The following is a 26,619-nucleotide window of genomic DNA, read 5'->3' on the forward strand; positions in this document are numbered from 1 at the left end:
GTGCACCGAGAGCTCAAACCTGGCAAGTGGAGATAAGCCGATGGGCACTTGCAAGGGATTACTCGCCACATTGCATTCAACCCTTGGGAACAGTGTCATTACTGAATATACTATACTGTACAACACCGACCTTGGTCTTCGTATCCCCCGTATGGAATAGACATGTCCCCATGCAGCTTGAATACAGAAGATTGTCAATCGAAGACTACTCAACCATAAAATGCTGGCTGCCTAAGCGTGACGGGGCAAAAATGATCAGCGCTTTCTTCTTCTTTGGGGATCCACTTTCAGAAACTTCCCTATGGAGTAAAAGGGTGAAACGATCCTTCATTCATATGACTTGACAGGAGCTGCCACATGTTACTCGGCTTGTTTAAACTAAACTATACATAATGATTGACGAAGAAGAACCCTTAGAACATTCGTAGATATCAACATAGGTATGGAGTACCTATACAGCAGATTGAACGCATGTGCGGGGAGCACACCCTTACGCTATGGATAATGAGCTATAAATTGGCGAATGATGAGGCTAACGCTTGGATCTAGACCCAATCATTAAATCATTTAGATCCGTAAATCCGACTGTTTTGCCTAGTCGCGTCACGCGTTTTTGTGGTCTCTCTGGCTTATCTGATCGCAATCAATAGTGGGGACTGAAAAAAAAACTAGAGACGCGTGGGAGTTGTTGATGTCTTAGGTTGTAGGTTCATGGAAGTAGTGATATGTAGATGTACAGAGTAGAAAAGCCCATGTAAACATGCACAAGAATGGAGCTGGAATGGAGCACGGTCAATGACGATCCTTTCGGATGTTGGGATGAGAAAAGAGTTGCCCAAATAGGAAAGAAGGGCTGGGAAACAGACCCGTGGACGCGCCGTACATTACCTAAGTGATTCGCGCAGTCACGTGCGACGTGACTTCGCACGTCGCGCTAAAGAGAAATCGGCAGTACTTAATCGAGTTTCTCTTCCCTCGTCCAACTTCAAATCTCCCATCACACTCTCAAAGCAGTTATTTCATTCTTACTTGCTGTCTGTTTGAATTGCCCAGTGATATAACATTCTTCACATACTTGTTCCAATGGCCGCTCAAGTCACTCCCTCGAAACAGGTATGTGATATCACACTTTTCGCCTCTTGCCTCTCGCGCCAGACGCGTTGTGAAGTTCGTTTGAGTTAATATTTGTTCTTCCCTAGGCTGCCTCCTCACTCGAGAACCTCAAGATGAGTGACTCACCCGTCAAGAAGCTCGACTTCCAGTTGGCTGGCAAGGAGAACGCGCCTGCGTCTCTCAAGGCAGTCAACACCCCCATTGAGAAGTCCACCGAGAAGTCCCACGCGTCCAAGGCTCTTACCATCAAGGAGATGGAAGCCTCAGAGCCCCTCCTCCAGGAGAACCCCCACCGTTTCGTCATGTTCCCTATCAAGTACCACGAGGTAAGTCACGTTGTTGACGCGTTTCACGCGTAAAGTGAAAATCGCCAAAACTGTCCTGCCACCTCATACATGGAAGCTAACCAGACCCCTTGTGTCAACAGATCTGGCAAATGTACAAGAAAGCCGAAGCCTCCTTCTGGACTGCTGAGGAGATTGATCTCTCCAAGGATCTTCACGACTGGCACAACCGCCTGAACGACGACGAGCGTTACTTTATCTCCCATGTCCTCGCCTTCTTCGCCGCCTCCGACGGCATTGTCAACGAGAACCTTGTCGAGCGCTTCAGTGGAGAGGTTCAGATCCCCGAGGCCCGTTGCTTCTACGGCTTCCAGATCATGATGGAAAACATCCACTCCGAGACCTACTCCCTGCTCATCGACACCTACATTAATGAGCCTAAGCAGCGTACCTACCTTTTCGATGCCATTGACACTAGTAAGTCGTACTCTGATCGACTTGGTTTTGTTGCCTTATCTAACTGAATCTTTAGTCCCGTGCATTGCCAAGAAGGCCAACTGGGCCCTCCGATGGATTAGCGACCACGAATCAACCTTCGCTTCGCGTCTGGTTGCCTTCGCTGCTGTCGAGGGTATCTTCTTCTCTGGCTCATTCGCGTCCATCTTCTGGCTGAAGAAGCGTGGCCTGATGCCTGGTCTCACATTCTCCAACGAGTTGATCTCTCGTGACGAGGGTCTCCACACTGATTTCGCTTGTCTGCTGTTCTCCCACATGAACCACCGCCCCGACCCCAAGTTGGTTCAGGACATCATTGTTGAGGCCGTCGGAATCGAGCAGGAGTTCCTGACTGACGCCCTTCCCTGCGGTCTGCTTGGCATGAACTCCAAGCTGATGTGCGAGTACATTGAGTTCGTCGCTGACCGCCTGCTGGTGGCCCTCGGCAACAAGAAGTACTACAACGCTACCAACCCCTTTGACTTCATGGAGTCTATCTCTCTGGCTGGCAAGACCAACTTCTTCGAGAAGCGTGTCGGTGACTACCAGAAGGCTGGTGTCATGGCCAGCACCAAGCAGGAGGTCAACGCTGAGGGCGAGAAGGTCGTAAGCGACGGTCTCAACTTCGATGAGGACTTCTAGACGGTGTCCTTTTCCCTTCCCTCTTGTGTTGTTTTATACCCTCTCCCCTTTCACGCGATATTATGCTTTTCTTATTCTGTCTTTTATTGATTGACGCAGTTACCGTTTGAACGCTTGCATCGGAACGGCGTTTTTTTTTTCCTTTTTTTTTTCTTCCCCCCTGGTCCATCCTGAACTCAAATGTCCATGGATGATGGCGGATCCTCTGTATCTAGATCTTCGAATCACCTCCTCCATCTATCTTGGATTGATTGTAGTTGAATATAATGAAAATGTCCCCTATCAGTACCAGGTGTCAATTGGCCAGCCCCATTCCTACTTCAGACTCTTGAAACGCCGTTTCACATCACAGCACCGTCTGTGGATGTGCATAGTCGGTATCTTATTCCCGGTATCAAAAGACCTCATGCCCACATCTCTGAATGCATCATAACAAGTAACAAGCGAAAAGAAGCATAAGAAACAAAGTGATGAATGCGATTCTCAGAAACCCCGTTTGATTTACCGCTTCCCCTTCCCACCCTTCTTCTTCCCCTTCGCACCTTGTCCCTGCGCCTTGCCAACAACCGGCGCAGCCTCCTCGGCAGCGGCAGGGGCAGGAGCATCAACCATCTCCACATCCGCGCCCGCAGAAGGAGCCGCAGCCGATAACCCCAAACCCGCTACATCAGCACCGGCAGCCAGCTTGCCCAGACTCGTGATCAAACGGCCGACTTCCTGTGCCTTATTTGTGCGGTAGTGCAGACATATTCCTGTCGTTGGGTTGAATGTCTTCAGCGTGAGGGTTGCGATTGCGGTGGTTGGTGGTGCGGGTGTGGTTGAGGAAGCATCGCTGGCTTTGGCGTCTTTGCGGACTTTGGACTTGTGGGCTCGGATCATGTTTCCTCGTCGGTTTGTGGGGAAGTTGTATTTTGTTACGATCCGGGTCTGGGGATTGGGGCTGTTAGTTTGGTGGATTGACATTGGAATTGGGGTTTGCTGTGGGGGGACGCGGTGTGGAAGATTGGATGGCGGGTTGGAGTTAGGATGGGAGGTTCGAAGTGCTTACTGTGTCTGGGTACGCTTGTAATAACTGCGCTGACTGCTCCAGATAGGCCTGAGAGGTGGGTAGGTAGGGCATTTTGGAGTGATGGTGAGCGTCTGTAGAGCTCGCGGTTTGGGGTTGAGAGGTGTGGTGGGATGCGCAGGTTGGTAGGTGGGTATCTCGGTGTTGTGGGAAATTTCTCAGGGTGAATGATCGCGGATCAAAAGGAAATATCCGCTGAGAGTCAAGATTCGAGAGAGGAATTGGTGGGAGGGTTGGTGGGTGGAGAGAGTGTGGAGGTGTTGTCAGTGTGCTGGCGGCTTTTTCCATGTCTTGGCACCAAGACCGTTCACTCCGCAATTTGTACGTGCAATCGCAATAGTCGTCACTAACTGGCATTCTTCTTTATCAGAAAGTACTTCAACAACTTCTTTTCTCTGCCCACTTTCTGAGATCTTTTACGAAACGTCGAAAGGTGCCTATTTTCATCCTCTTCTTTGTGGAGAATGTGACCTCAGGACCTCCTTCCTACATCATGACCCTGTGACAGGATCATCGAAGTTGGAATACCTGCTCAAGTGATCAATGAAAATTGTACCAGAGACACAGATCTATTTAACATCAGGATCCACAAAAAAATATCTCTTGATCGTCCACGTTCATCATTCCAGGCTAGAAGTCAGCTGCACGAGGCCCCCAGATACTTGTAGTACATGTCAGCCTACCCAGAAAGTTCCTAGAAGATACAGAAAGCCACAGGGAAACTAGACACGCCAAAATTACAAGGAACTCTTGCAAACCCCAAGAGTCGACTCACATCTTCCGGATAGAAAATTGTTGCGTGCATAATCACCTCCGTTTCCACTTGGGCAGTGGTAGAAGCCTTGTATACCAGACTTCCGAATAGCATCATAGCCACTCCTTCAAACCAGGGTCCCGAACACACTTATAATCACCTACAGTCACTCGCAATCAACCCTCAAACCTATCACCATGGTATACCGCGTGATGGTCTGCGCACCACGCAAGACCAACATGACCCACGAGGTATTCAAGCCCCGCTACAAGCAGCATATACACATGGTAGCGGGAAACTGCGGCGATACAGCGCCGCTCTCGCACACGCGGTCGTATCGAAAGCACGACGCGAGATCTAATCCGAGATCTAATCCGATGTTGCTGACGGGAAGCGTCAATAAGACGTTCGATTCCGTGGTGACCACGTCATGGGGAGATGAGGCTAGGTTTGACATCTTCTGTCAGGTGTTGGATACATAGTTGTTGAGGATGTTAGGGAGATGGAGGAGGGCGAAGGGTTCGGGATGTCTTGTTTGGGTGGGATACAGAATGGATGAATGTCTACAACACCCTGCATGGAGGTTTGAGTGGGAATGAAGAAAGCTTCGGATGAAACATCCTCCAGTTGGACAACGATGCACTACACCTGGTCTCTTCAAGGATACCTCCATGTTCCAGTGAATCATCTCTCATTGCATCTGATACTGCACCCGCCTTGCTATCAAGGCCGAGCACCATTTACACATTAAACAAAACTTATCGACATCGTTATTACAGTAAACAAAAAACCAACACGCACCCATCCTAATTTTCCTCCCATATGTATCCATTCTGCCGAAACAAAACGCCAAATCCTATCATATCTCCCAGAAAATCATAGATCGTAGAAGTTTCTTTTTTGTTTCCCCCACGGAAGGCATCCACAGACATCCATAACCACACAAAAAGACTCAAGAAACAGGCCGATGACACTCCGAACAAATAAGTTTCTGCTTCCCATCCCTCCCCCTAACACCGCGAAAACTCGTCCCATGACAATTGTCACACTTTAGCACGTCTTCCTCGGCATCACCCATTGAAGAGGTATAGTCACTGCTCAACAAACTACCTCCCGAAGTACTCATATTGCGCTCGCGCGACGGGATATTATCCGGACTAAGCAAGTCATTCGAGTTCCGGGACTGCATAGCCAGCGCATCGTGCGCAATCTTGTTCCAGTAAGCGTAGCTGCGGTGACCCTGCAAACAAAGCGGGTTATCTTGTGCTTTGTTGGTGGTCAGGAAATCTGCGGAGGAGGTAACTTCGGGGGGAGGTTGAGAGTTGGAGGTTGAGACGTTTGCACGACCATTGTTGTTTCCACTTGCGCGGCTCATGTCTTCGCTTGTGCGGTTGCTGTCGAAGCGGAGTCGGTGTGGCGATGGGGGTGGGGATGCAGTGAAGACGGATGGTGATTCGTTTGAAGGGCGGGAAGATGCCAGTCTAGAGATTGCCGGGCGGTGTTGCGGGGATGGGGTGCGGGTTCGGAGGCCGGCACGAGAGACTTCGATGCTCGAGCGGCCGTGGCGGACGACGGAGTTGCGCCATGAGATGATGCGCTCGGACGGGGTTTTGTGGGACGAGTCCTTTCCTGAGGAGGCGATGCTGCGGCGTGCGGAGTTGGAGCGATTGAGGATCCGGCGTGAGATAGTGGAATTGGCGTCCCAGTTTTCGAAGCGTCGTTTTTGATACGCACAGTCTTGTCGGAGGACTTTGATCTTGCCGGAATAGTCGGCGATCACGATGATCTCTCCGTCTGGATGCTTGGATCGTGCGAGGTACGAAGGGGAATCGAGGGCCATTTTGCTGACGATGGATAGGCGAGGTGTGGATGCAGACTGCTTTTGAGGGTCACGTTCTTTGTCGGAGCTTGTTTTCTTTGAAGGGTCGGTTGACTCCGGACCCAGTAGCGCTACCGGGGGCGGATTGCAGATGTCGTAGATCGGGTCTTCTGATAGCGCCAGTACCCGTTTCGTTTGAGTCGGTGCCATGATTGCAGCTGTTACCATGGCCGACTGTGTCTCGAATACCTCTACGGCCTGCTTTTCGGAATCTTGTTGCACTGTCCCAATTGGCCACACGTATGCCCTGCGATCCTCACTTCCACATATAATGTACCTGCCATCATTGGTGAATGTAGCTCTAATTTGGCTGCAGGTGTTCTCGTTCCCGCGGAATTTAGCCACCAGTGATCGATCTTTGAAGTCGTACAACCTGATGCGGGAGTCGTTGCTGGTAACCAGCAACTTGATATCACCCTGGGTATCATCCATTGCACCGTCCCGGGGAAACGTCATTGTATCAATTCCAGTGATTTTGCTACCCTTGGCGTTCCGCCCACGGGCCGATCGTACATGGATCTGCGCTGCTAGTTTCAGGCCCTCGGTGTCATAGATGTTCAGCATGCCATTCAAACATCCGGCGATGGAGTGTCGGCCATCCGGAGTGAATGCCACAGCCGTGATCATGTCGGGTACAGCAGTCACAAAAGCCACGCTCTTATCTGGGATACTCCAGAGTCGCAGTTTCGTGTCGAGAGATCCAGCAAGGAAAAATCGGTCGTCACGTGGGTGGAATTGGATCGAAGTCACAAAATCACTGTGTTGGAAACAGCAAAGACATTCCGGTCGAGAGACATGCCATAGTCGCACTGTCTTGTCCATTGACGACGAGAGAAGGAAGTTGTTCTGACTTTTAGGTCAGCATGGCAGTTTCCTATCGTGTTGACTGTTCTGAGAATGCATACCTTACTCCAGCTCAAATCCAGTATGCTCCCTGTGTGACTGTCATACACCTGAACGGGCTCTGGCTGAAACACAGGCGCCTTCAGGCCGGAATGATCTTGTGCATCTACGGGCGTTGCCTCTTCGTCTCCATTGGCATCCTCGCGCTCCTCTGGTGTAGTGATAACAGCCCAGACCCGGACCTTCCGGTCCTGGCCAGCGGCCGCGAGATATTTACCATCCTTAGAAAACGTGAGGGCCCAGACGGCCTTTCCAGTGTGATCGCCACTCTGCGACAAGGCCGAAGATATAGATATCCGTCGATCTGGGGGTTTGGGTGATGGGCCGCTGCCCTGCAGTTCCTGGGCCAGAAACACACGGTTGAACGTCTTATCCTTTTTGTAATGCGCTCGCACCTTCAAGTATTTTGACGGAGCAGGGTGTCGCGGTATGAATCCAATTGGATGCGAAGTGTCAACGGACATGCGGTATGCTTCAGGGTCCGAGGTCTCATCTTCCGCCTCCGACAGCTGATCTTTCTTCTTGTTTCCAATGATTCGACTGAGGAAGGAGACACCTTTTCTGTAGTTGAAAAGAGCAAACCACGGGTCAGTCGCTGGTAATAAATTGCATATGATGGCGAGAATCCGGGGGATGGATCTTCTCAAATGGAGTATGCGGGGAGGCGCAAAGAAACTCCCGGCACACAACTGTCGGCAACACAAACCGTCGGCGTGGTTGTAGTTCTTCATACAAGCTGACAAGGTCGGAAAACTCACTTCTTCTCTTTGGGGGGTTTTGAGGTAGGCAATGCATCCCCCCGTGTCGGGCTTGGCTCTGGTTGACCGTATTCGGATCCCACGGCCTCTGCTTCATATGACGCTCTGCCCAGTAATTTCAGGGGGATGGATTTTTGGGTATTGGTGCGTTTGATAATGTGCTACAATGACAGAACACGGCCCTCCTGTCAGCTGGGCTCCTGCATCTCCGCTGCATCTCAAATGCGGGGTTGCACCAAGCAGACAAGCACCTGATCGAACCGAGGGAAGTGTCTATTCGGTGCAGGTCTGTGAGAGCTTACCTGGGATAACGGATCTATGGCGCTTGACTCGGTCTTCTCGAGGGGGGTGTGCGAGGTCGGATCCCGTAAAGAGCTAGCAACAACCGACCGTCTGGAATTTCGAGCATCCTGTAGACTATAAGTCGAGCCCGAGGGAACATCCGATGTTGCCGAGCCTGATGGTTCCGTCAGCATCTTCCGTGGACAAGTTTTTCTTTTCTTTCTAGCGCGTATTCAGTCTAGAGTCAGTGGTCAATGGAGAAAATTTCTCTAGACCCGACCAGATTCCAATTTTCGAACTTCCTGGAAAGATCCCACGTCCAACTTACCGGGGAATGTGGAGGTTCCGGAGGGGGTCAAATCAGTTTTCGCGGGGGTCGTCGCGACTCGTAGGTGGAGATTACTGCTTCCCTCCGCCATGTGTTCAGTCGCATGAGGGGTGGTATGGAGTACTATTCAAATGGAAATGTACCCTATTCACAGAGACTGGAATTCAAAAAAAGATCGAAAAAAAAGGTCAAGATAAGCAAATTAAAAGCGGCAAACACCGGATAGCGCTGGATGACATCAAATGGGGGCGATGAGGGTGGAGACTTTGGACCCTTCAGTGCTGATCTTTCTTATTTGCTTGAGAATGTAACAATGGGCATCAGATTAAAAGAGTCTCGAACATGAAATTCTATTAATGGTGGGATGACAGCTTTCTTGCTCGGTCCTTTGCAATATCACACATCCCCTTCGAAGGTCAGTACTTGGTATATATACTTGGTAGAGCAATGCACCGATAAGAGAATCCTACCTGAACGGTCTCTTCAATCTCTTTCGCCGCATTGGCCCGGTCAATGCGCTGGCGCATTTCAACCATGATCAGGTCGCGACTACGTCCATTGACAAATGTACTATCTCCAGTCATTATGTGTTGTAGCCAGTTACGCAAGAAACGGAGACCCCTACACAAACCGCAACCCCGGAAACTTCTCCTCGTATTCCGCATTCAGTGCTCGTAATTTCTCCGCCCGTTCCTCTGCGCCTTCATTCAATTGGGCCTGTTCCTTCCTACTTAGCTCACTCAGATGTTCTGGGTTGGCGGAAGCCCGACCAAGACGTGGGTGCGATCCCAAGATGCCCAAGAGCACGTCTCGATCGGTAGGTGAATTTGAGGCAGCGAGTGTAGACATGTGACCCCCTACAGCATCAATGAGGCTGCTGTACGAAGAGAACGTCTGACTGGCCAGCACGGGAATCATTAGTCGGTGGAGCTCTGGGGAGGGTTCAAAGAGGGTATCCAGCACCCGAAGCTGGGTCTCGTGGGATAGGGAAGGGATCGATAGCGAGGGAAGGTCGGCCATGTGGTCGGTTTTTGCATAGAAGAGGGTGAAAGGGAATGGATTGCCATCACGGATCGAAGGATCCAGTTGATATCTGAGTTCCCGCTTTCGGAGGACCCCGAGGCGGAGCACAGCGGGAATAGTACGGGGAGGAAGTACGGGAGCACTTGGGAGGGTGTCTCTTGGTTTTGGAGATGGTCACTATTGTCATTCTTCATTATCAATGATAGTCTATTTATATATTTAGTTAGCGTGTCTCAATCCAAATGTTGCATTTAACATGTAAACCTCTGTCCGCTAGCTTGTTTTTCTTGACAGCAATCCCCTGGAGCTCATATATTTTCTCCTAGAGAATGTGCCTTTGGACTGTCTACCGCTTAACATCCCGAAGAATACAAGTACTTGAGTCCTTTTTTTTTCCGATTCAAGACTCTGATAGTGTAAATTGGGATGAACAAAAAGGTGGAGCCAAATGAGAACATGTTCCCCCTGAGAAGAGTTCGCCTAAAACCAACTTTGTAACTTAGTTTTCATGAAACAGCCAAATCTGCACTTCGGCCTTGATTGGGCACATCGCGATCTTGAGATCCGATCCCAAGTCGACTTTTAGTGTCTTTACCCGCTCTCTGGGACCACATTTCTCCCCTATTTTCTCTTCTTCACATCCATTACCTTCGGCATTGCGCCTCTTCTGACCTCCATGCGGCTCACGCTATGTCTTTGAATGGGCTTGATACTGCCCCCGTCGTGGAAGCCTACCAAAGTGCCTTGGCCGACGCGGGCGGATGGTGAGTGCCCCCTTTCCCCGGTGTTTCAACTTGCCCACCGTGCGACACATACATGAACCGGTACTGACGTCCCTATTTATGTTTCAGGTTTCTACTACACTACATTTCAAGAGATGAGATTGCCCTTCACGAACGAGGCACCGGCGGGGTGCCTGAAATCCGGAATGCCATCGATGGCTACGAGGAATGCTCGCCGCTCTATGGCTTCCTTCAATACCGGCGCAGAAAAGTGATCATCCGCTACATGCCGGAGGGGTTATCCCGGATCATCATAGGTATGCCCATCAACCACCTTGCCATAGGAATTGGGCTAAGATGTCCCAGCCCGAAGCAATGTCCAATTCCAGTCCGTCACCGACAAATTCACCCCAAACGACACCGTACTTCCTCTGTCCAAAGCCTCCGATCTCACCGAAAGCGCCTTGTCCTCCGCCTGTCTCCTCCATACCGCCTCGACCTCGGTCACTTCTTCTTCTTCAAGCTCTCTTCGCCGCGGCCGGTTGATGGAAATCACGGAAGATGCAGAGGAAAGTGGCACAAAAGATGAATCTCTCACATCGATCCTACCTCCCCAGTCGGAGGCTCAACGCAGACCGAGTGTCATGTCGGAAGCTACCCTAATGCCGTCACCAATTGATCCGCCCGCGGGGCCAGAACTACCTCCGACATCCCCAGAAAGCGAAAAGGCGTCAGTCGATCCCATGCCACCTCCATCTCGGGCGAGCTCCAGAGCCACAATCTCTCGAGGGAGTCCCATCGAACCTCCGTCCGCAAAAATGTCCCCCAAATCCACCCGATCAGACCGCTCTCGCTCCAGTTCCAGGTACCGAACTATCTTGGATGAATTCCCCCGTCCTTCCGAAGAGGCCCGGTTGTCCACCCAATCCAGGCGCCCCTCGCTCCGAGATTTGGAACGGGCCGCGGGACACATCCCAAAGGTTAAGCTGGGACCCCGACCGTCCGTGGATAGCAGTGGAAGGCCCCGCACAGCAGGTAGTTCTCGAAATGTAGACCAGCGCCCCGTTGCCTCCCTACCGACAAATATGCGCCCTTCTTCCGTGCGGAAGCAAAATGGGGATGCACGCCCTCGATCTCAGGGGAGCACTTTCGCAACTAAGCCCACCAGTCGTGTCCCGCCAGTCCCACCTTTGCTGGTCCCACCCCCCTCCATTCCTATTTCGAGACCTCAACTTTCCCCTGGCGCCAAATCACTTGGAGCCTTATCGACCTCATCGGGATTAACCCCTGAGAAAGAACGTTTAATGAAGGCTTTGCAGCAAAGAAGGAAGAATCTGGCCAAGCGTGCGGAGGAAACGAAGAAGAAGCAGACCTCGGAAGAAGAAGAACTCAACCCGGTGAAGGATATTGCCGAGGATTTGGATGACGATAAAGAGAACCTCATTCAGATTCACTACCCTGATTATGAAATGCTGCTGTCGGAGCCTGAGACAATTCAACAAGACCAGCAGGAGTTGCCTCCTGAGGCCGCCCCTGAGCTTGTTCCCGAGGCTATTCTAAAACCCGCCTTCGAGCCCGTTCGTGACTCCGCTCTTGAAATTGTCCACGCATCTGTTCCTGAAACTATTGTTGAATCCGCTCCTGAGCATACCATTGAGGCCGTCGCTGAGCACATTCCCGAATTTGCTCCAGAGCCGAGTGACCCAAAGTCCGAGGCTGTTCTCGAACAAATTGCCGATCTCTCTCCTGCTAGCGAGGAGGATGGGTCATTGCCTACGATCACAAGTGCTGAAAATTTCATCACAGCAGCTCTCGCTGCTACATCTTCCGAGACTGTGAACGCAGAAAAACTACAGACACCCCCTGAGGATGAAACACGCACTGAGCACGAGGTCTCCGCAATCCCTAGTCTCGCCCCACCTGCCTCTAATCCTGGCGTCCCACTTCAAAATGAACCTGCCCAACGACCTGATTCAGGGGACATCCCCGAAACCCATTTCGAACTTCCCCCCGTTGCATATGTGCCAACTGACGAGTTTTCTGAGGTGCCTGTCTTAGCAGAGGTCCGCCAGGCGGTTCCCCTCCCCTCCGCCTCCTCTATAACCCCTCCAAAAATCACTGGCACGGAAACCCAATCCAATCCCGTTTTTGTCCCAATCGAGGCGGAAGAGCCGACCCCTGATCACCCAATTTCCGATAAAGCCGAACCTTTGACCCTGGACCAGAGGCGCAGGGTCCTCCTGGAGCCTCTTCAAGTGCCAACCCTTGAATTCTCGGACGACGACAACCTCCTTTCCGACGATTCGTTCATGGAGGAGTTGACCTCGGCTACTGTTCAGGAGGCCAGACCAGTATCTGTGAAATCATCCAACGGCATCGATCACGCTTGGAGAAATTCGCGCGCCGTCTCTAGCCCATTCATGGGATCATCGTCGGGTATGCAAGCTCTCCCAGTGGGCCGGTCCATTTCTAGCTCTCATTCTGAAAATGGCCCGCCTCCGCCGGTACTCGTGGCCAAGAAGATCAACGTCTCCTCTGGAATTTCCAGTCGTATCAAGGCTCTTGAAAAGTTCTCGAGCCGAGAAGGCCCTCCCTTGGGTGCAAGTCCGGCTATAGGTGGGCCACCAGCCTCGTCGTCTTTCGAGAACCATCGCAAACGTACATCTATCTCGTTGCCCAGCGGGGGCTACGAACCCACCCCACCAAGCACCTTGCATTCTGCTCACGTCCCTGACAGCTTTACCCGTGCGGCGAGCTTGAGTCGGCATAGCCGTCAGGTGTCTGTGGATGTTGCTCGGCCCGCTACCTCTGTTTCCATAACGTCCCGTATCTTGCGCGATGCGGATACCCCTCCCGGGTCTCCCGGATTTGAGCCCTCGGAGTCTGATGCTGTCAAGCCCCCGACTAGTCCTTTGACAGTGGAGCATGAGACAGCCGAGGCACCACTCCCTCTGGCCTCGCCCATCGAGCCTGCCAGCATTCTCCACAGTCGAAGCATGTCAACGTCATCTACTGCATCTAGTCGCCAACCGACGTCTCGCCCCTGCAGCCGACCTGACAGCCATCCCGACAGCCATTTCGACAGCCGTCCGGACAGCCGTCCCGGAAGCCGCCTCTCTCTCTCCTCGCACCCGTGGACTGACGATAGCGTCCAGTCTGCCTCGTCCGCATCCGAAGATAATAAAACACCTCGCACCTCGCAAATCATGCGCCGCATGTCATCGATCACATCCAACTCTCGCCGCAGCATCATCGGCGCCCTCAGCACGCCAGTCAAGGAAGAGGAGTGTGTTCCCGCCTTGACAGATGAATCTGGTGAGACTCCAGAGTCTGCGAGCTCGCGTACTTCAGAGCCTATTGAAATTGGCGAGGTGAACGTCCAGTTCCCCAAGACTCTTCTGTGGAAGCGTCGGGTCATGCGTATCGATGAAGAGGGATATGTTGTTCTCACGCCTGGCACCAATGATGCTACCACTCGGAACATGACTAAACGCTACCATCTCACCGAGTTCCGCACTCCGTGTCTTCCCGATGAAGACATGCAAGAATTGCCCAACAGCATCGTGCTTGACTTCCTAGATGGAAATACGCTCCAGTGTGCTTGTGAATCCCGAGAGGGGCAAGCCTCTGCTCTTCGGGGTACGCCTCCATTTCCCTCTCCCTGCCATTCCACGAATAACTCGCTAATCGTCTACAGCTCTCATCGATGCTCACTGTGCCCACCAGCAATAAGTTTCACCTTTGGTCACAGGACAGGACTCCTCGCGCCGATTATCCTGTCTCGCATTTTCATTCTCTTCTGGGCTTGCTCACTCGCTTTTTCTTGTCTTTCCCAACTACACGCATCTTGCTACACCCCTTTTGACATCTATTTCTTATTTCTCTTCTATAATCCTCTCTGTATCTCTATATCTTTTCTCTCTCATCTCTCAATCTGGTGTGTATGTGTTGTGATATATGTGGCGTGTTCTTGGTATACCCCTCCGAGTCAAAAGAGCTTCTCTTTCTCTTCCTCCTCCTTCCCCCACTTCTCAAAATACCAATCTACTGCTCTTCGCCATGTATAGACAGACAGACAGTATTTCTTTGCCCCTCCTTTTTGCTCGCTTCTCTTAATTGGCTTTGCTCTTGCATACACACTCTATGCCTTTGCATAGAGTGTTGGGTGTTCTATTCAATGCACTTTTCCCTTTTTCTCATGGCTTTCCTCTAGAGGGTTAATATTCTAATTAAATATTCTAATGTTCTAATTTTCTGATTTTCTGATTTTCTGATTTCTCTCTGATTGCATGATTAACTTGGAAAGTGGATTTGAAAGGAGCGTTTCATTCGCTTTCGATTCTGCGTGTGCCATTTGTCTGATGTTCAACGGGTGTGCTGGCTGGTGGGTAATACCATTGAATCTCAGGTTGTTGCGGTGAGCCTAGGAAAGGACACGTAGACCCAACTACTTCCCTACAATGCTTTCTACAATAACTAGAATATGAGTTGAAGGAGAGAGTCAAGTTCTCTCCATGGTGCTATTTCAAGCGATGTGTCTACCTACTTTGGGTAGGGGGTATCAAGTGGAAGAAATAAAGCCCCCAAAGCGATAGAAGATCAGCAAAGCTTAGCATCTAGGCTGTGCATATCTAGCGAATTCATTCCGTAGGAGACATTAGCCCCTATCGACCTGTCCTTTCGGACACCCAACGCCTTTCTTTCAACCGGTGATGGGTGAGGCCTGAAATTTGCGAGTATCTCTGTCGACAAAGCAAATCGTTGGACAGAGTGTCTTGACAGCCGCGAGGAAGCAGCAACTTGAAAACGTGGTTGGGGGAATGGCCCTGTAAGTGTCAGGCGCTGTGTTATAGTCCCGTCTGCTAGCTCTGTCGTGTCTTATTCATCAAGGTTCAGCGATATGAGAAATTTTGGGTGTTCAACTGGGTTTCCGAGTTCCGATGAACGTCGTGGCTCATAACAATCATTAATTTCAGGATGACCGGATCAGGTGTAACCGTTCGCGAGGTCCTCAAGCTCCTGATCTTCATCATCCTCTTCATCCTCTTCTTCTAATCCCTCGGTCCCGAGAATGGATGTCTTTTCATCCAGGGGATATTCACCGTTCTGAACCGCGCTGTTTTCTTTGATAGAATAGAACTCCGGGAATGCAGTGCGCATTTGCAGCACATGTGCGTCAACGACGTATTGCATGAGGTTGTTAACAGGGAAGGAAGAGTGCATGCGTTTCTCCGATTCCATCAGCTCCACCTTCATTTGCATCTCCCACTCGTGTTCTCCAGCATGGTCGCCCACGAGCTTCTTGCGCTCGATTCGATCCGAGGTCGAAATCACCTTCTCGCATCCGAGCATGCGGCATGTCCAGGTATTAGATGTCTCGTCGATAAATTCGTCAATTTCCTGTGCCGTGTCTGGAGTTGGATCACGCTCCGGAGTCAGAAGCTTTTGAGATGGCGATGAAGATGTGGGAGGAGTCTGGAGTTTGTCTTTTTTGATATTTTCCTTGAACAGGCTCTTCATTAGAGAGGGGCCAACGCCGCTCGAGGCGGTGGACAGGAAGGAGCGAGTCCGAGGCTTTGTGGCTGAGAATGGATCTCTGATTAATTCATGGCCACGGGTTTTGCTGGGTGTCTCGATCTCGTCGACATCGTCGATTTCGTTGGTGTTCTCTTGGTCTTCCTCGTCATTGGATTCGACTGTCTCCCGATTTGTGGGGGCATTGCGGTTTCGCTTGCCGGTCACTTTATTAGAGACCATGTTGACTTTGGGGCGCAGCACGGACTTCTGAGTCCTGCCGTAACGTTCATCGTCACTGGACTCTTCCTGCGAATCCAGGGGGGTTAGGAGTGCAGCGGGCAGAGGGGCAGATTTTGTGGATGCATGTGTGAGTTCTCTATGGATGACATAGCGAGGCCATCGAAAGTCTTCTTCGTTCATCATTTCTAGTACGGCGCTGGCCCTGGTTACAATGATTTTCTGGGCATCTTCGTTGCTGAGAGAGAATCGTTCTGCCAAGCGTTCTCCCAGGAGGTCAATGTGCAGGCGACGTTTGGCCAGGTGACCTTCTTCTCTGAGGTCCTTGAGCAACTGGTAGATGGCATCGGCTTGTGATTTTGAGATTGCTGCAGGCTGATGCCGAGGGGTTGCCACTTCTGGTTCGTCTTGGGGTTCCTCAGTTTCGCTTTCCTCGGAGGGCGAAAGCTCTTCCATCAGCCTATTATAGTCATCCTAGAGTTATTATCAGTATGCCGATAGGCTATCGTAAACGAGAGCGCTTTTTCACTCACATTAAAATGGCGACGCAGATGGACGAAGACGTTTGTTTTCTTCCATTCCACATCCGCATCTCCTTGAATCATGCACCGAAGCAAGAATGCAGCGTGTGTCGCAAAGACCTCAACTGACTGTTCTCGGGTCTCACATGAGCCATATGTGTGGTAAGTGTACTAAGGGAGGATGAACATTAGGCCTCAGTTTGTATAGCGCCTTGCCGAAAACGGAAAGACTCACTTGTTCACAGAGACTCCTAAAAGAGGGATTGATCTGTCTCTTTCCTTGCTGGTGCTTATCGACCAGGAAATATAGCAGGTCAATGGCCTGAACCATGCGATTGTATGTGGGTGTGAAACCCTTGGCGGGCGAAATGATGTCGTACCAGCCCGCTTTACCAGCAACCCAGAGCTCAATACTCTTGTCTTCAGTTTGACCATAGGCATAGTGTGTAACTTCGTCAATAATAATGCGCTTGGGAGGGTAATCCGGGTTGAGCACTGGTGAGCAAGTGACTGGTCAGCAAGCTACTCGATAAACACGCATTGATAACGGAGATGTAACTGCACCGATACGCACTCAAGTGTTCCTGGTCCTCGCGAAGCGGCTCTAAGAAGCCGATCACTTGCACTGGGTTCTGTTCGGTGGCGTCCAGTAGATTTGCATATAGCATCTTCCCAGGCTTCAGGACCTTCACATCGGTCAGGCCGAACTCCCACCAATCGTTCTCATCAGTGATAGAGGGATCGGTGGGAGCTAGAACGGTTTCTTCGCGGGAGGTCATGGTGGAATTGGCATGGTGGGTGTCAAGGATAAGTTATGAAGGAGCAGTTAAAGGTATGCGAAGTTCAGTAACTGAGAATATGAAAGCAATAAGAAAGTGACTTGGAAAGCTTGTAGTTGTCAACAGTCGAAGTCATGTCATCGACCAGTAAATTACAGATACAACGGGTTACCAGGAATTAATTACATGGGGGTTCTGCCTGATTTACCGGGAATCCAACCACAAGGCTATCACGTGCAGACCCTATAATTACTACAACTAGGTAAGGTTTCAGTTGTCCACGGATCGATTGAGACACTACCTGGACGGTGTTGAATTTCTGTGAAATTTGCTATTCCGATATCTGAACTCTCATTGAAAGGTGCCATGGTCTAGTGGTATGACGACACATTGTGGTATACAATGATCTGTGTTAGCCCCGGTTCGATTCCGGGTGGCGCCAGTTCTTTTTTTCTTTCCCCTCTTCTTTCTCAATTTTTTTTTTATTTGTATTAGGAACATGTTGGTTGATCGCAGGCTACCAAGTAACTAATCAGAGGCTTCTTGTTATACAAAATCGATCTATTCCATGACTATGAGACAAAGTAATCAAAACAGTGAACCTTTCATCCCCATCTTCGGTGAAGTCTAGAAGAGTATGTTGTATTTGCAAGGACATCAAAGAGATCGAAGCTAATGATCCTTCAAATCGCACTTGAAAATTCCGAGGGCTTTTCTCTGTATAGTACTTAATGTCTAAGAATTATCGATACTTTTATTAATATTCTAGAAACAGTAAAATTGAATAAAAGAGCAGTCGCCTGGTAGACCTAAGGAACTGCCGTAAAGGCGGGAGCTCGACCTCTACTAAATAACATTTTTTCCATCTTGGTTCGACTCCCATCTCTCCAGATGCCATTCCCTCCAGGGTTTCGACTTTTTCGCAGAACAATGTCTGGCGAAAAGATCCTCGAAGGCGTCTTCGGTGAGCTTAAGTCCTACCAAAGCAAGACATGGATCTAATTTCTCCGATAGCCGTCCACAAGCCGCAAGGCGTTACCTCCGCCGACGTGATCCGCACTTTACAGAAACACTTCAACCCCTCCAAGACATTCAGACCATGGTTAGAAGAAGAACGCGCGCGGCGTGACCGTGAGAGCCAATTCCAGCGTAAACGCCGTCGCCACCAACGCCTCGAAGTGAAGATCGGCCACGGCGGAACCCTAGACCCGCTCGCGACAGGTGTGCTCATCACGGGAATTGGCAAGGGCACAAAGTCCCTCCAGGATTTCCTGGCCTGCACCAAGAGCTACGAAACCATAGTGACCTTCGGCGCGGAGACGGATACCTACGACCGTCTTGGAAAAATCGTGCGTCGCGCGCCCTACGAACACATCACGCGCGAAACAGTCGAGAAGGCGCTGGAACAGTTCCGCGGGAACATCATGCAGAAGCCGCCCATTTTCTCTGCTTTGCGAGTCAATGGAAAGAAGCTGTACGAGTATGCGCGCGAGGGAAAAGTGCCGCCGATTGAGATTAAGCACCGGCCCGTTGAGGTCTTGAACATGGAGATTGTGGAGTGGTACGAGCCTGGCACGCACGAGTACAAATGGCCCGAGGAGGAGATGACAGGTGATGAGAAGGCTGTTGCTGAGAAGCTTCTTGATCAGGAAGCCTTGGTGTCTGTGCCACCGGCCGAGGGTGAGCTCACGACCCAAGTCCCCGAAGCTTCTTCTACCAAGCGGAAGTCGCCGCCTCCGGCGGATGAGGCGAAGGAGGATAGTGCGGAGGCTGCTAAGAAGCAAAAGGTTTCTGAGACCGAGGCAGCGCCTGCACTTGAGCCTACTGCCCCCGAACCTGCAACCATAGAGGTCCCTGTTGTGCCTGCGGAGGAGCCCAAGCCCCAGCCCCCCGCGGTGAAGATCAAGATGACTGTCACCTCGGGCTTCTATGTCCGCTCACTGGCGCATGATCTGGGTAAAGCTGTTGGTAGCTGTGCTCTGATGAGTGAGCTAGTGCGCAGTCGTCAAGGTGACTATGAACTTTCACCGGATAAGGTTTTGGAGTACAAGGACCTTGACGCCGGCGAAGAGGTCTGGGGACCAAAGGTGGAGAAATTTTTGACCGAGTGGGAGGAGAAGAGAGCCACCAAGGCTGAAGCTGACGCAGCTCAATAGACTACAGTCTCCCAAATGATGTAGCATTTGTAAATAGACTTGCGATCTGCAAAATCAGCCATTCAAGCCAATTGTTCTATGTATCATTCCTTGCCTTTTACGTGTAAACATAGCTTATAATATCTACAAGTTGTCACTTTTCTCTCTTAGAGCCGTTCCCTTGCCGCTGTTTTGATGCTATACCTTCAAAGTCTGACATTCGCAAGTCATGGAGATAAGAAATCAAAACTGCTATTTTTTGGTTATCCAGACCCAAGCAAGAAAAAATAATTACATGATGCACGATACAAATGCAATGTCACAACATAACCCATCACATTGAAACGATCAGTTGCGTCCCTTGGCTTGGACTCTCTTGCTCTTGCCGGGTCGCTTTGCACCACCCTTCATCTTCTTAGCAGAAAAGTTGCTCAGATCACCGCTAGAAATGGCATCACCGCTCTTAGCATGACGCTTTTTGCCTCCAAATCCGAACTTGGCATCCTTCTTCTGGCGCTTGGAGCCACCGGGGCCGTCGCCACGGCTACGCTTCTTCTCGGGCTGGGTAGCCTCGTCAATAGCAACGTCGAACATGTCATTGGCATCGTCGGTAGGGGCAGAGGTGTCAGCCTTGCGCTCTGTGTGAAAAATTCAGGTTAGCGACTGCGAAACTTATAGGAAGATATCAAGGGTGAAAACAAACTTTTCTTTAAGGTGTTGATCTTCTCCAACATCTCGCGCTTCTCCTTGTGTCTCTGCTGCAACTTGGAGTTCTGGACTTGCTTTCCGAACTTCTTAAGATCACGCTGGCGGCGCGCCTCAGCAGAAGCCTTCTTGCTGGCTGCCTCCTCGTAAAGCTTCTTCTTAATCAAGCTCATGTGCTCATCGTTCTTCACCATCTCCGCGAAGTAATCGCCCGGCCGGGTGAAGGGAATGCCGTCCTTCTTCAGCAGGCCACGGGCCTGGGTAGCAGCAGCTTGGCAGACCTTGTAGAAAGCCAATTCACGGTTCAGATCGTCATTGGCGTCTTCAACCTCGATCGGCTCTTTCGAGACTAGGGAGTTGTGCTCTGAGAATGGGGTGTTGGGGCCGATGAAGGAAATGCGCTTGAGGGCGGAGAGGATAGCGGCAGAGTTGTTGATTGTCAAACGTTGGTGAGGAACGACATCTTCACGCTCATCTTCTTCGAGGTCAGACAGTGGGATATCTTCTTCCTCTTCCTCTTCCTCCCCATCTTCCATCTCCTCGTCCTGGTCGACCTCTTCCTGCTCTTCCTCTTCTCCCTCTTCTTCCTCTTCGGCATCAGAGCTGGCGGCCTTTTCTTCCTCCTCTTCCTCCTCCGCGATCTTGTCCTCAGGGGCGACAGTAGCCTTCTTAGACTTCTTTTTTTCCGCGGCCTTGATCAATTTCTTCTGCTTCACGGCAGCGAAATCGCGGCCCTTGTGGGCATCGAGAGCCTGGAGTAACTTGCTGCGCTTGCCCATTGCTGCTTTGATGAAAACACAAAGGGGAAATTGTATTTTGTGTGATTTGAAAAGAATTGAAAGAGAAAGCAACTTGCTATCAAACCCGCATCAGAGAATCCACGGGATTTTTTTGAAATCGCGCCAGGCCTGATTTGGCTAGTGCTGCCGATAACACTACGCTAGTCCACTCACAGCACAATCTCGGAAATACACATGACCCGATCCCTTATCGAGTCCCACCGCCCTGTCAACTGTGTCTCGTCTCTACATACCTCAAGCAGTCTGTACAGCGATTGGATAGTCTCACAATGGTCGACGATTCCAGGCCTCCTTCTCCAGATAAGCCAGAGAGCTCCCCACTGGCGGGTGTGTCTCTTCTGTCCCAACCGGTACATACCTTCTACAAGCTCAACCCCCACTCATTGCCCTTGCTAAATGAATGCCCTTAGAACTCCGAAGCGCAAGGCCAGCTCACCGCAGCTGTAGACGATCTGCTTAATGAACTCCAAACCAAATTCGATAAGGTCTCTACGGAGATGTTCGGGAAACGTGAGCCCCTGCCTCAATCATCCTCCACAATGACCACCAATACACTTTGAGGCCTGCGACTGCGAACTAACCTATCTTTATGCGCAGTGGATGATATGACCAAGCGTCTAGATGAGCTAGAAGCATCTCTAACTGCCTCTGTGGGGGCCGGCGCCCCGAGTCCGGCAAAATAAATACGAACGCCTATTAACCATACTCTGATTTTGTGCGTTCATTTTTGCGTGGCGTTTTCGGCAAGAGAGCCATAAGTGCTGGACTTTTGGGCTGTCCAGCTCTGCTGAATCTGTGTACTAATATCCCAACACATACTTCATATCTGGCATACACGATGCTTTCTGGGAGTGTGCATTGAACGGCCAGGTAACCGACCTGTGTCTGATGCTGATACTTTTACTTTTACAATTTCATAGATACCCCACAATCAAACAAGGACACTCCTACAGAAGAATCAGTTTTCTGAACTTACATGCGTGGATCTAGTTCATAAATCACATGGGAGTTTTTGAACAGGCAGAAAGCCTCGACGTTCATACTTTGTTCGTACAATATGCAGTTTCAAGCCAACATTTCGTATACAATCCAGTACCTTTCCTTCTAATCCAAGCTTTTTGGCAGTCCCAGTCCTCATTCTAGAATCACCGTGACTAGAGCCTTAAGCCAAAAATCCACAAGGGAAAAATGCAAACATCCAGAAATAACATCGCCAAGCACTTAAAGCTCATCGCGCTTCTCCTGGCCAACAAAGCGTTGGAGAATGTTGCTACGAGAAAGAATATCATCCAACTTCTCGGGAGCGGAGCCACCCTTAGCCAGGATCTTACGGAGGCGAGTGAGCTCCTTGATGGCGTAGCCCTCGTTCTTGCTCAGCTTCTCCGCAGCCTTGACATAGTACTCGGCGTACTTGTCGCGCAGGTCGTTGGCGGCCTTCTTAATCTCAGTCACCAGCTTGTCAAACTTCTGCGCGGCGACGTTCTCGGTAACGATCTCGTCCAGAACGGAGATGGTGCCGGCCAAGCTGTCAAGACCGCCACCGACAGCACGGTGGGTACCCGCCTTCTCGTTGATGAACTTGACAAATGCTTCCTCAGAGCGTGCGCCGGAGTACGCCTCGGCCTCGGTCGAGCCCTTGGGGAAGAACTTGATGGTAGGGAATCCGGTGATACCCTGTTCCTTGCTCAGGGCACGAGAGTTCTCAGCTTCGGCGTCAACCTTGGCGATTACAACGTTGGACTCGAGGGCGAAGTCATTGGCGAGGGTTTCCCAGGTAGGAGCGAGGGTCTTACAGTCTGAGCAAGGGACGAACAATTAGCAAAACAGATCATGCGACTAGACCAAAGTAGGCCAAAGCCAGTTCGACTAGAGAATCAACTCACGTCCACACCACGGGGCAGTGAAAGCGACCAGCACATCCTTATCGCCACCAACGACAGTCTTGAAAGAAGCATCGTTCAGCATCTCAACGTTGCTGACCACCTTCTGCGCGCTAGCGCTACGAGGCTTGATGCCGGTCTTCTCGGTGATGAAGGCGGACAGGCTCTCGAGATCACGACCGCCATTGTACTCCTCAGGCTGGTCGCTCTTTCCGTCGAACCACTTCACAGTAGGGAAGCCCTGGATACCGAAGCGCTTGCCCAGCGAGCGGTTCTCGTCGGCGTCAACCTTAGCGATGGTGACCTTGTCTTCGGCGAAGGCGAAGGCCTGCGCAAGCTCCTCGTAAATGGGGGCGAGGTTCTTGCAGTGGCCGCACCAGGGTGCGAAGAATTCGACCAGTGCGGGCTTGCCGGCCAGGACGACTTCGTCGAAGTTGGTGGGGATCAGGTCTTTCACTGCGGAGTTGCTTGCAGTGGCGAAGCCGCTGAGGGCTGAGAGGGCTCCGAGGAGCAGGAAGCTCAAGCGTGCCATATTGTATAGAGATTTAAATGTGAGTACACTCTCGTGGAAAGTAACAATTCACAAAGAAATCGGGCGACGGAGTTAAGGCTCGGGGAGGCGATGACAAACACAGCCGAAGAGGCCACTTGGTGACTCCACATCTCTGCAGATCACATTCATCTACTTCCAAGGCTGACATCTTACGATATGACATCCATGAAATGGGGGGTTTTTTTTAATATCTCTTATTATGCTCTTGGCTGTTATCGAGTTTCTTGTTCGTTTTCTTGGTTTTTTTTGGTCTCTGTTGCTACCTGGGTAATTAGTAATACACTAGAGAAATGCCAATGTCGCATTTCCAGCAAGATCAGAGTTGTTGGCATAACTTCCATTGCAAGCTGCGATTGTTAACCCGGAATCCACGCGGTAGTTGCTTGGTGTCGTTGGAAAAGATTGCCCGTATCATCGTCTCTCTGCCAGCCATTTGTTTGCGTCTTCCCAGAGCTTTGCCTCCTTGAACTCCTTGCCCGTACTCTGTGTGCCTGCGTAAACCTATCTTGAAAATCAGCCTTTGCTCAACATATAAAATCAGACAATACGAACCGCATCCCACAGCTTGAATGCCAAATCCAAGTTTCCAACAAAGCTTTCGCTATGTTGGAACCATTCCTTGCCCTTTGCTTTCACGTCCGCTCGAGCCTCCGGCGAGGTTGGATTTGCCTGTAGGGGTAGGTCATCGAGGTAAGTCCGAACCGCAATTCCAAGTCCACAGTCGTTATCATCAATAAACGGAAGTCTAAAGAAATTGGTCAGAACAACAGTCCAGATCTAGCATAGTTGGTCTAGAAGGAACATACTTGATGGCCATTTTAGTCCAGTCGTTCCGGTCCCGGTCAGCGTCGCCACTGAGCAACAGACTAGCCAGCACCACCTCTATTAAATTCCTCAATGCAGAGCGCACCTCAGAAATCAAAGAGCGGTAGCAAAGAAGTTGACGACTCAGAGGTCCAGAATATCCAATGCTCTTGTGCTGAAGCTTGGCAACACATGCAACCCGTGAAACAAGCATGTTGAAGGTCTTGTCATCTTCCGACCCTCTCATAGGACCGCCAGATACATGTGAAAACCACTTTTTGGTGTTGAGGAGACCCAAGCGGATCATCTCAATGGCAATGAATATAGATTCCTCGAGGTTGTCCGCAGGATCAATAGTTGACAATGCATGCACTAGACACTGGCCCCACGGAGTGAGCTTGTGCTTGTCGTCAATGTATCCACGCAGTTGGAGGAAACGCCACATAACATTAGATAAAATATCCTCCTGCGTTGAAAGGGCCTTCGGAAGCTGTTAGCTATCGAAACCAACGTTAGATCTATGGGTAAGCTTACGGGTGTTTCCTTATTGGCAAATGACTTGGATACAAAGTCAGTGTCGCTTAAGCTCTGGACAGCGAACTCAAAGGATCCGCGAGGCGCCTGAAGCTTCCTGATACTTTCGGGGAATTGTTCTCCGTGGATCTTCCAGGAGTGGATGGTTTCCTTGACTGATGGGATACCCTTGAGGTTGATCGTCCGCTCTGAGTTCTCATCGAACCACGGGCGGATCCGAATGACTTTGGTTTGGTAGAATCGATGAAGCGAGTTTGCTAGAAGGCAAATAGACTGAGTGCGTATAGGTGTCAAAATTTCCCCCACGAGCTGGCGATAAATCTCGGTGTCTTCGGTGCCCAGCGGTAGCGAGATGCGAACTTCGCCAGTTGTGAGGAAGTTGGGTACATCCGCTCCAATGATACCTTTAGAGAGATAGAAGTACAGCTCTTCTGGGAGGCGCTGCCCGATAAGCTCATGCATATCCGACGAGGTATTCCCTTGATCCATGGGACCAACTCGACCTTCCACGTCAATGTAGACATGGTGCTTCACAATCATATACGCTCGCTTATACAGATCTGCGTATTGAAGCTCCTGCATACGGCGATCTTCTTCAAATTGGGCACACAGTGTCAATGCACTGCGTCCAGCTGCGTTGAACATCGGCAACGCATCACGAATGGTGGGGCTTTTCCCGGGGTAAGCAGGGTTCTCAAAAAGTGGGAGGGAGCGTAGGAATGGGGAGCCCAGTAGTAAACAGAAGTCCAGGAATTGTTCATTGGAAAGTCGACCCAGCTCCTCCTGGCAGGTTTGCTTCGTGATCCAGAAGAATTGCGCAGGCTCGGTGTCGATGCGAGTGACCAGCTTGTCAAGGTCAAACAAGAGAGCTTCGGAGGGGGCAAAGACCGCATCAACCACAGGGTTGCTCCCACGGGCGAGGTAAGAGAGCTGTTCAGATAAATTTGTTAGCTCTTAACATTCCAACCATGGTTGCATAGGGTATGCCACTCACCTGAGCCGCGGCACTGTATGGCGCTACGATGAATTCCACATCGTTCTGCGTCAAAATCCGTTGCAGGAACCTGTAAAAGATCTCTGGGGGCGGGGTGCCTGAGGGTCGGGTTGTGTCAGCGCTTGTAGGGAAGCTTCGCTGTGCCCAGTAGTAACGATAAGAGCCCCACGGGTCCATGACTGAGGAGGTATTGAAATAGGGATAGTGGGTGATCATACCAGCGCTGCTGAAGGCATCAACCACCTGGTCTGCCTGTTGCTGGTCGTAAAGGTCCCAAGCTTGTTCGAATGAGCGCGACGCTGCGGGCTGGGCGCGGTTCTCTTTCTTGCCGAAATCCAAGCCATTGAACACGAAGATGGTAGCGACGCCAAGATTCTTGATAGTCTGCAATTCCTTCTCGATAATAGCTTTCAAAGCGAACGGAAATCCGCCTAGTGCGCCTAACAGAGCTTCCCGGGTTGCCTGGTTCACGAGATGTTGGTTGATGTAGTGCGACGCATCGATGCCGACGACGGCGCCCTTCAAGGCTGAGAGGGGCAAGGACTGGGTGCGGCCAACGGCCCATTCATCGAGAGGACGGACTAGTCATGGAGATGAAAGGTTAGCTGGTGCGATTGTGGATTGTGGAGCTGTGCTTTTGCATACTCGGCATGGTTTTGGAGCTGTCTGTCACCTGAAAGCACGGCAACGCCGGGCATCAAGGCCCGAATGTGGGGAACAAGAGGTTAAATCAAAGGTGAGAGCAGATCAAAAGCTCCGTATTCAAAGAATTTGATGAATCGGAGCTGGGATTGTTTGGGTTCTAGGAATGAGGGAGAGGGAGATCACGAGGGGGGGGGGGGGGGGGAAAGGCGGAGTTGGAGTTGGTCCTTTTGTTTTTTTGCCTTTGATGTAGCATATCGGGTTTGGTC

At 50.8% G+C, this 26,619-nt stretch overlaps 11 protein-coding genes and 1 non-coding gene across 12 annotated transcripts; 5 read left to right on the forward strand and 7 right to left on the reverse strand.

Annotated features, from left to right (window-relative positions):
• Positions 1-1,083: 1,083 nt before the first annotated feature.
• Positions 1,084-2,534, forward strand: Pdw03_8012 (Ribonucleotide reductase small subunit RnrA, putative; the record flags this gene model as incomplete). The annotated part of the gene is made up of 4 exons (XM_014677672.1): positions 1,084-1,113; positions 1,200-1,439; positions 1,541-1,874; positions 1,930-2,534. The coding sequence occupies 4 exons, from the start codon at positions 1,084-1,086 to the stop codon at positions 2,532-2,534; spliced, it is 1,209 nt and encodes a 402-aa protein (XP_014533158.1).
• Positions 2,535-3,035: 501 nt separating this feature from the next.
• On the reverse strand, positions 3,036-3,654 carry Pdw03_8013 (Signal recognition particle, SRP9 subunit; the record flags this gene model as incomplete). Its single annotated transcript, XM_014677673.2, has 2 exons — positions 3,036-3,461; positions 3,583-3,654. 2 exons carry the CDS (start codon positions 3,652-3,654, stop codon positions 3,036-3,038), a joined length of 498 nt encoding a protein of 165 aa, XP_014533159.2.
• Positions 3,655-5,306: 1,652 nt separating this feature from the next.
• Positions 5,307-8,595, reverse strand: Pdw03_8014 (WD repeat protein; the record flags this gene model as incomplete). Its single annotated transcript, XM_066101832.1, has 5 exons — positions 5,307-7,079; positions 7,139-7,697; positions 7,895-8,055; positions 8,197-8,351; positions 8,505-8,595. 5 exons carry the CDS (start codon positions 8,593-8,595, stop codon positions 5,307-5,309), a joined length of 2,739 nt encoding a protein of 912 aa, XP_065956915.1.
• Positions 8,596-8,857: 262 nt separating this feature from the next.
• On the reverse strand, positions 8,858-9,524 carry Pdw03_8015 (Oxo-4-hydroxy-4-carboxy-5-ureidoimidazoline decarboxylase; the record flags this gene model as incomplete). The annotated part of the gene is made up of 3 exons (XM_066101833.1): positions 8,858-8,911; positions 8,975-9,074; positions 9,130-9,524. The coding sequence occupies 3 exons, from the start codon at positions 9,522-9,524 to the stop codon at positions 8,858-8,860; spliced, it is 549 nt and encodes a 182-aa protein (XP_065956916.1).
• Positions 9,525-10,217: 693 nt separating this feature from the next.
• On the forward strand, positions 10,218-13,981 carry Pdw03_8016 (GPI-anchored cell surface glycoprotein, putative; the record flags this gene model as incomplete). The annotated part of the gene is made up of 4 exons (XM_014677675.1): positions 10,218-10,291; positions 10,379-10,566; positions 10,616-13,888; positions 13,947-13,981. The coding sequence occupies 4 exons, from the start codon at positions 10,218-10,220 to the stop codon at positions 13,979-13,981; spliced, it is 3,570 nt and encodes a 1,189-aa protein (XP_014533161.1).
• A 1,254-nt stretch (positions 13,982-15,235) lies between these two features.
• Pdw03_8017 (DNA (cytosine-5)-methyltransferase 1, replication foci domain) lies at positions 15,236-17,303 on the reverse strand (the record flags this gene model as incomplete). The annotated part of the gene is made up of 4 exons (XM_014677676.1): positions 15,236-16,477; positions 16,537-16,695; positions 16,760-17,019; positions 17,099-17,303. The coding sequence occupies 4 exons, from the start codon at positions 17,301-17,303 to the stop codon at positions 15,236-15,238; spliced, it is 1,866 nt and encodes a 621-aa protein (XP_014533162.1).
• A 360-nt stretch (positions 17,304-17,663) lies between these two features.
• On the forward strand, positions 17,664-17,745 carry Pdw03_tRNA103. Its single transcript has one exon. It is a non-coding gene; the product is annotated as a tRNA-His (tRNA).
• A 488-nt stretch (positions 17,746-18,233) lies between these two features.
• Positions 18,234-19,459, forward strand: Pdw03_8018 (Pseudouridine synthase; the record flags this gene model as incomplete). Its single annotated transcript, XM_014677677.1, has 2 exons — positions 18,234-18,267; positions 18,318-19,459. 2 exons carry the CDS (start codon positions 18,234-18,236, stop codon positions 19,457-19,459), a joined length of 1,176 nt encoding a protein of 391 aa, XP_014533163.1.
• A 327-nt stretch (positions 19,460-19,786) lies between these two features.
• On the reverse strand, positions 19,787-20,922 carry Pdw03_8019 (RRNA processing protein (Ebp2), putative; the record flags this gene model as incomplete). The annotated part of the gene is made up of 2 exons (XM_014677678.1): positions 19,787-20,076; positions 20,142-20,922. 2 exons carry the CDS (start codon positions 20,920-20,922, stop codon positions 19,787-19,789), a joined length of 1,071 nt encoding a protein of 356 aa, XP_014533164.1.
• Positions 20,923-21,212: 290 nt separating this feature from the next.
• On the forward strand, positions 21,213-21,626 carry Pdw03_8020 (Heat shock factor binding 1; the record flags this gene model as incomplete). Its single annotated transcript, XM_014677679.1, has 3 exons — positions 21,213-21,293; positions 21,354-21,453; positions 21,541-21,626. 3 exons carry the CDS (start codon positions 21,213-21,215, stop codon positions 21,624-21,626), a joined length of 267 nt encoding a protein of 88 aa, XP_014533165.1.
• Positions 21,627-22,164: 538 nt separating this feature from the next.
• Positions 22,165-23,355, reverse strand: Pdw03_8021 (Protein disulfide-isomerase tigA; the record flags this gene model as incomplete). The annotated part of the gene is made up of 2 exons (XM_014677680.1): positions 22,165-22,739; positions 22,827-23,355. 2 exons carry the CDS (start codon positions 23,353-23,355, stop codon positions 22,165-22,167), a joined length of 1,104 nt encoding a protein of 367 aa, XP_014533166.1.
• A 432-nt stretch (positions 23,356-23,787) lies between these two features.
• Positions 23,788-26,360, reverse strand: Pdw03_8022 (Posttranscriptional regulation nuclease (Mkt1), putative; the record flags this gene model as incomplete). Its single annotated transcript, XM_066101834.1, has 7 exons — positions 23,788-23,877; positions 23,929-24,121; positions 24,183-24,661; positions 24,715-25,644; positions 25,709-25,806; positions 25,927-26,289; positions 26,354-26,360. 7 exons carry the CDS (start codon positions 26,358-26,360, stop codon positions 23,788-23,790), a joined length of 2,160 nt encoding a protein of 719 aa, XP_065956917.1.
• Positions 26,361-26,619: the final 259 nt, after the last annotated feature.

The sequence above is a fragment of the Penicillium digitatum genome, chromosome 3, assembly GCF_016767815.1.
Source record: "Penicillium digitatum chromosome 3, complete sequence".
Lineage (NCBI taxonomy): Eukaryota > Fungi > Ascomycota > Eurotiomycetes > Eurotiales > Aspergillaceae > Penicillium > Penicillium digitatum.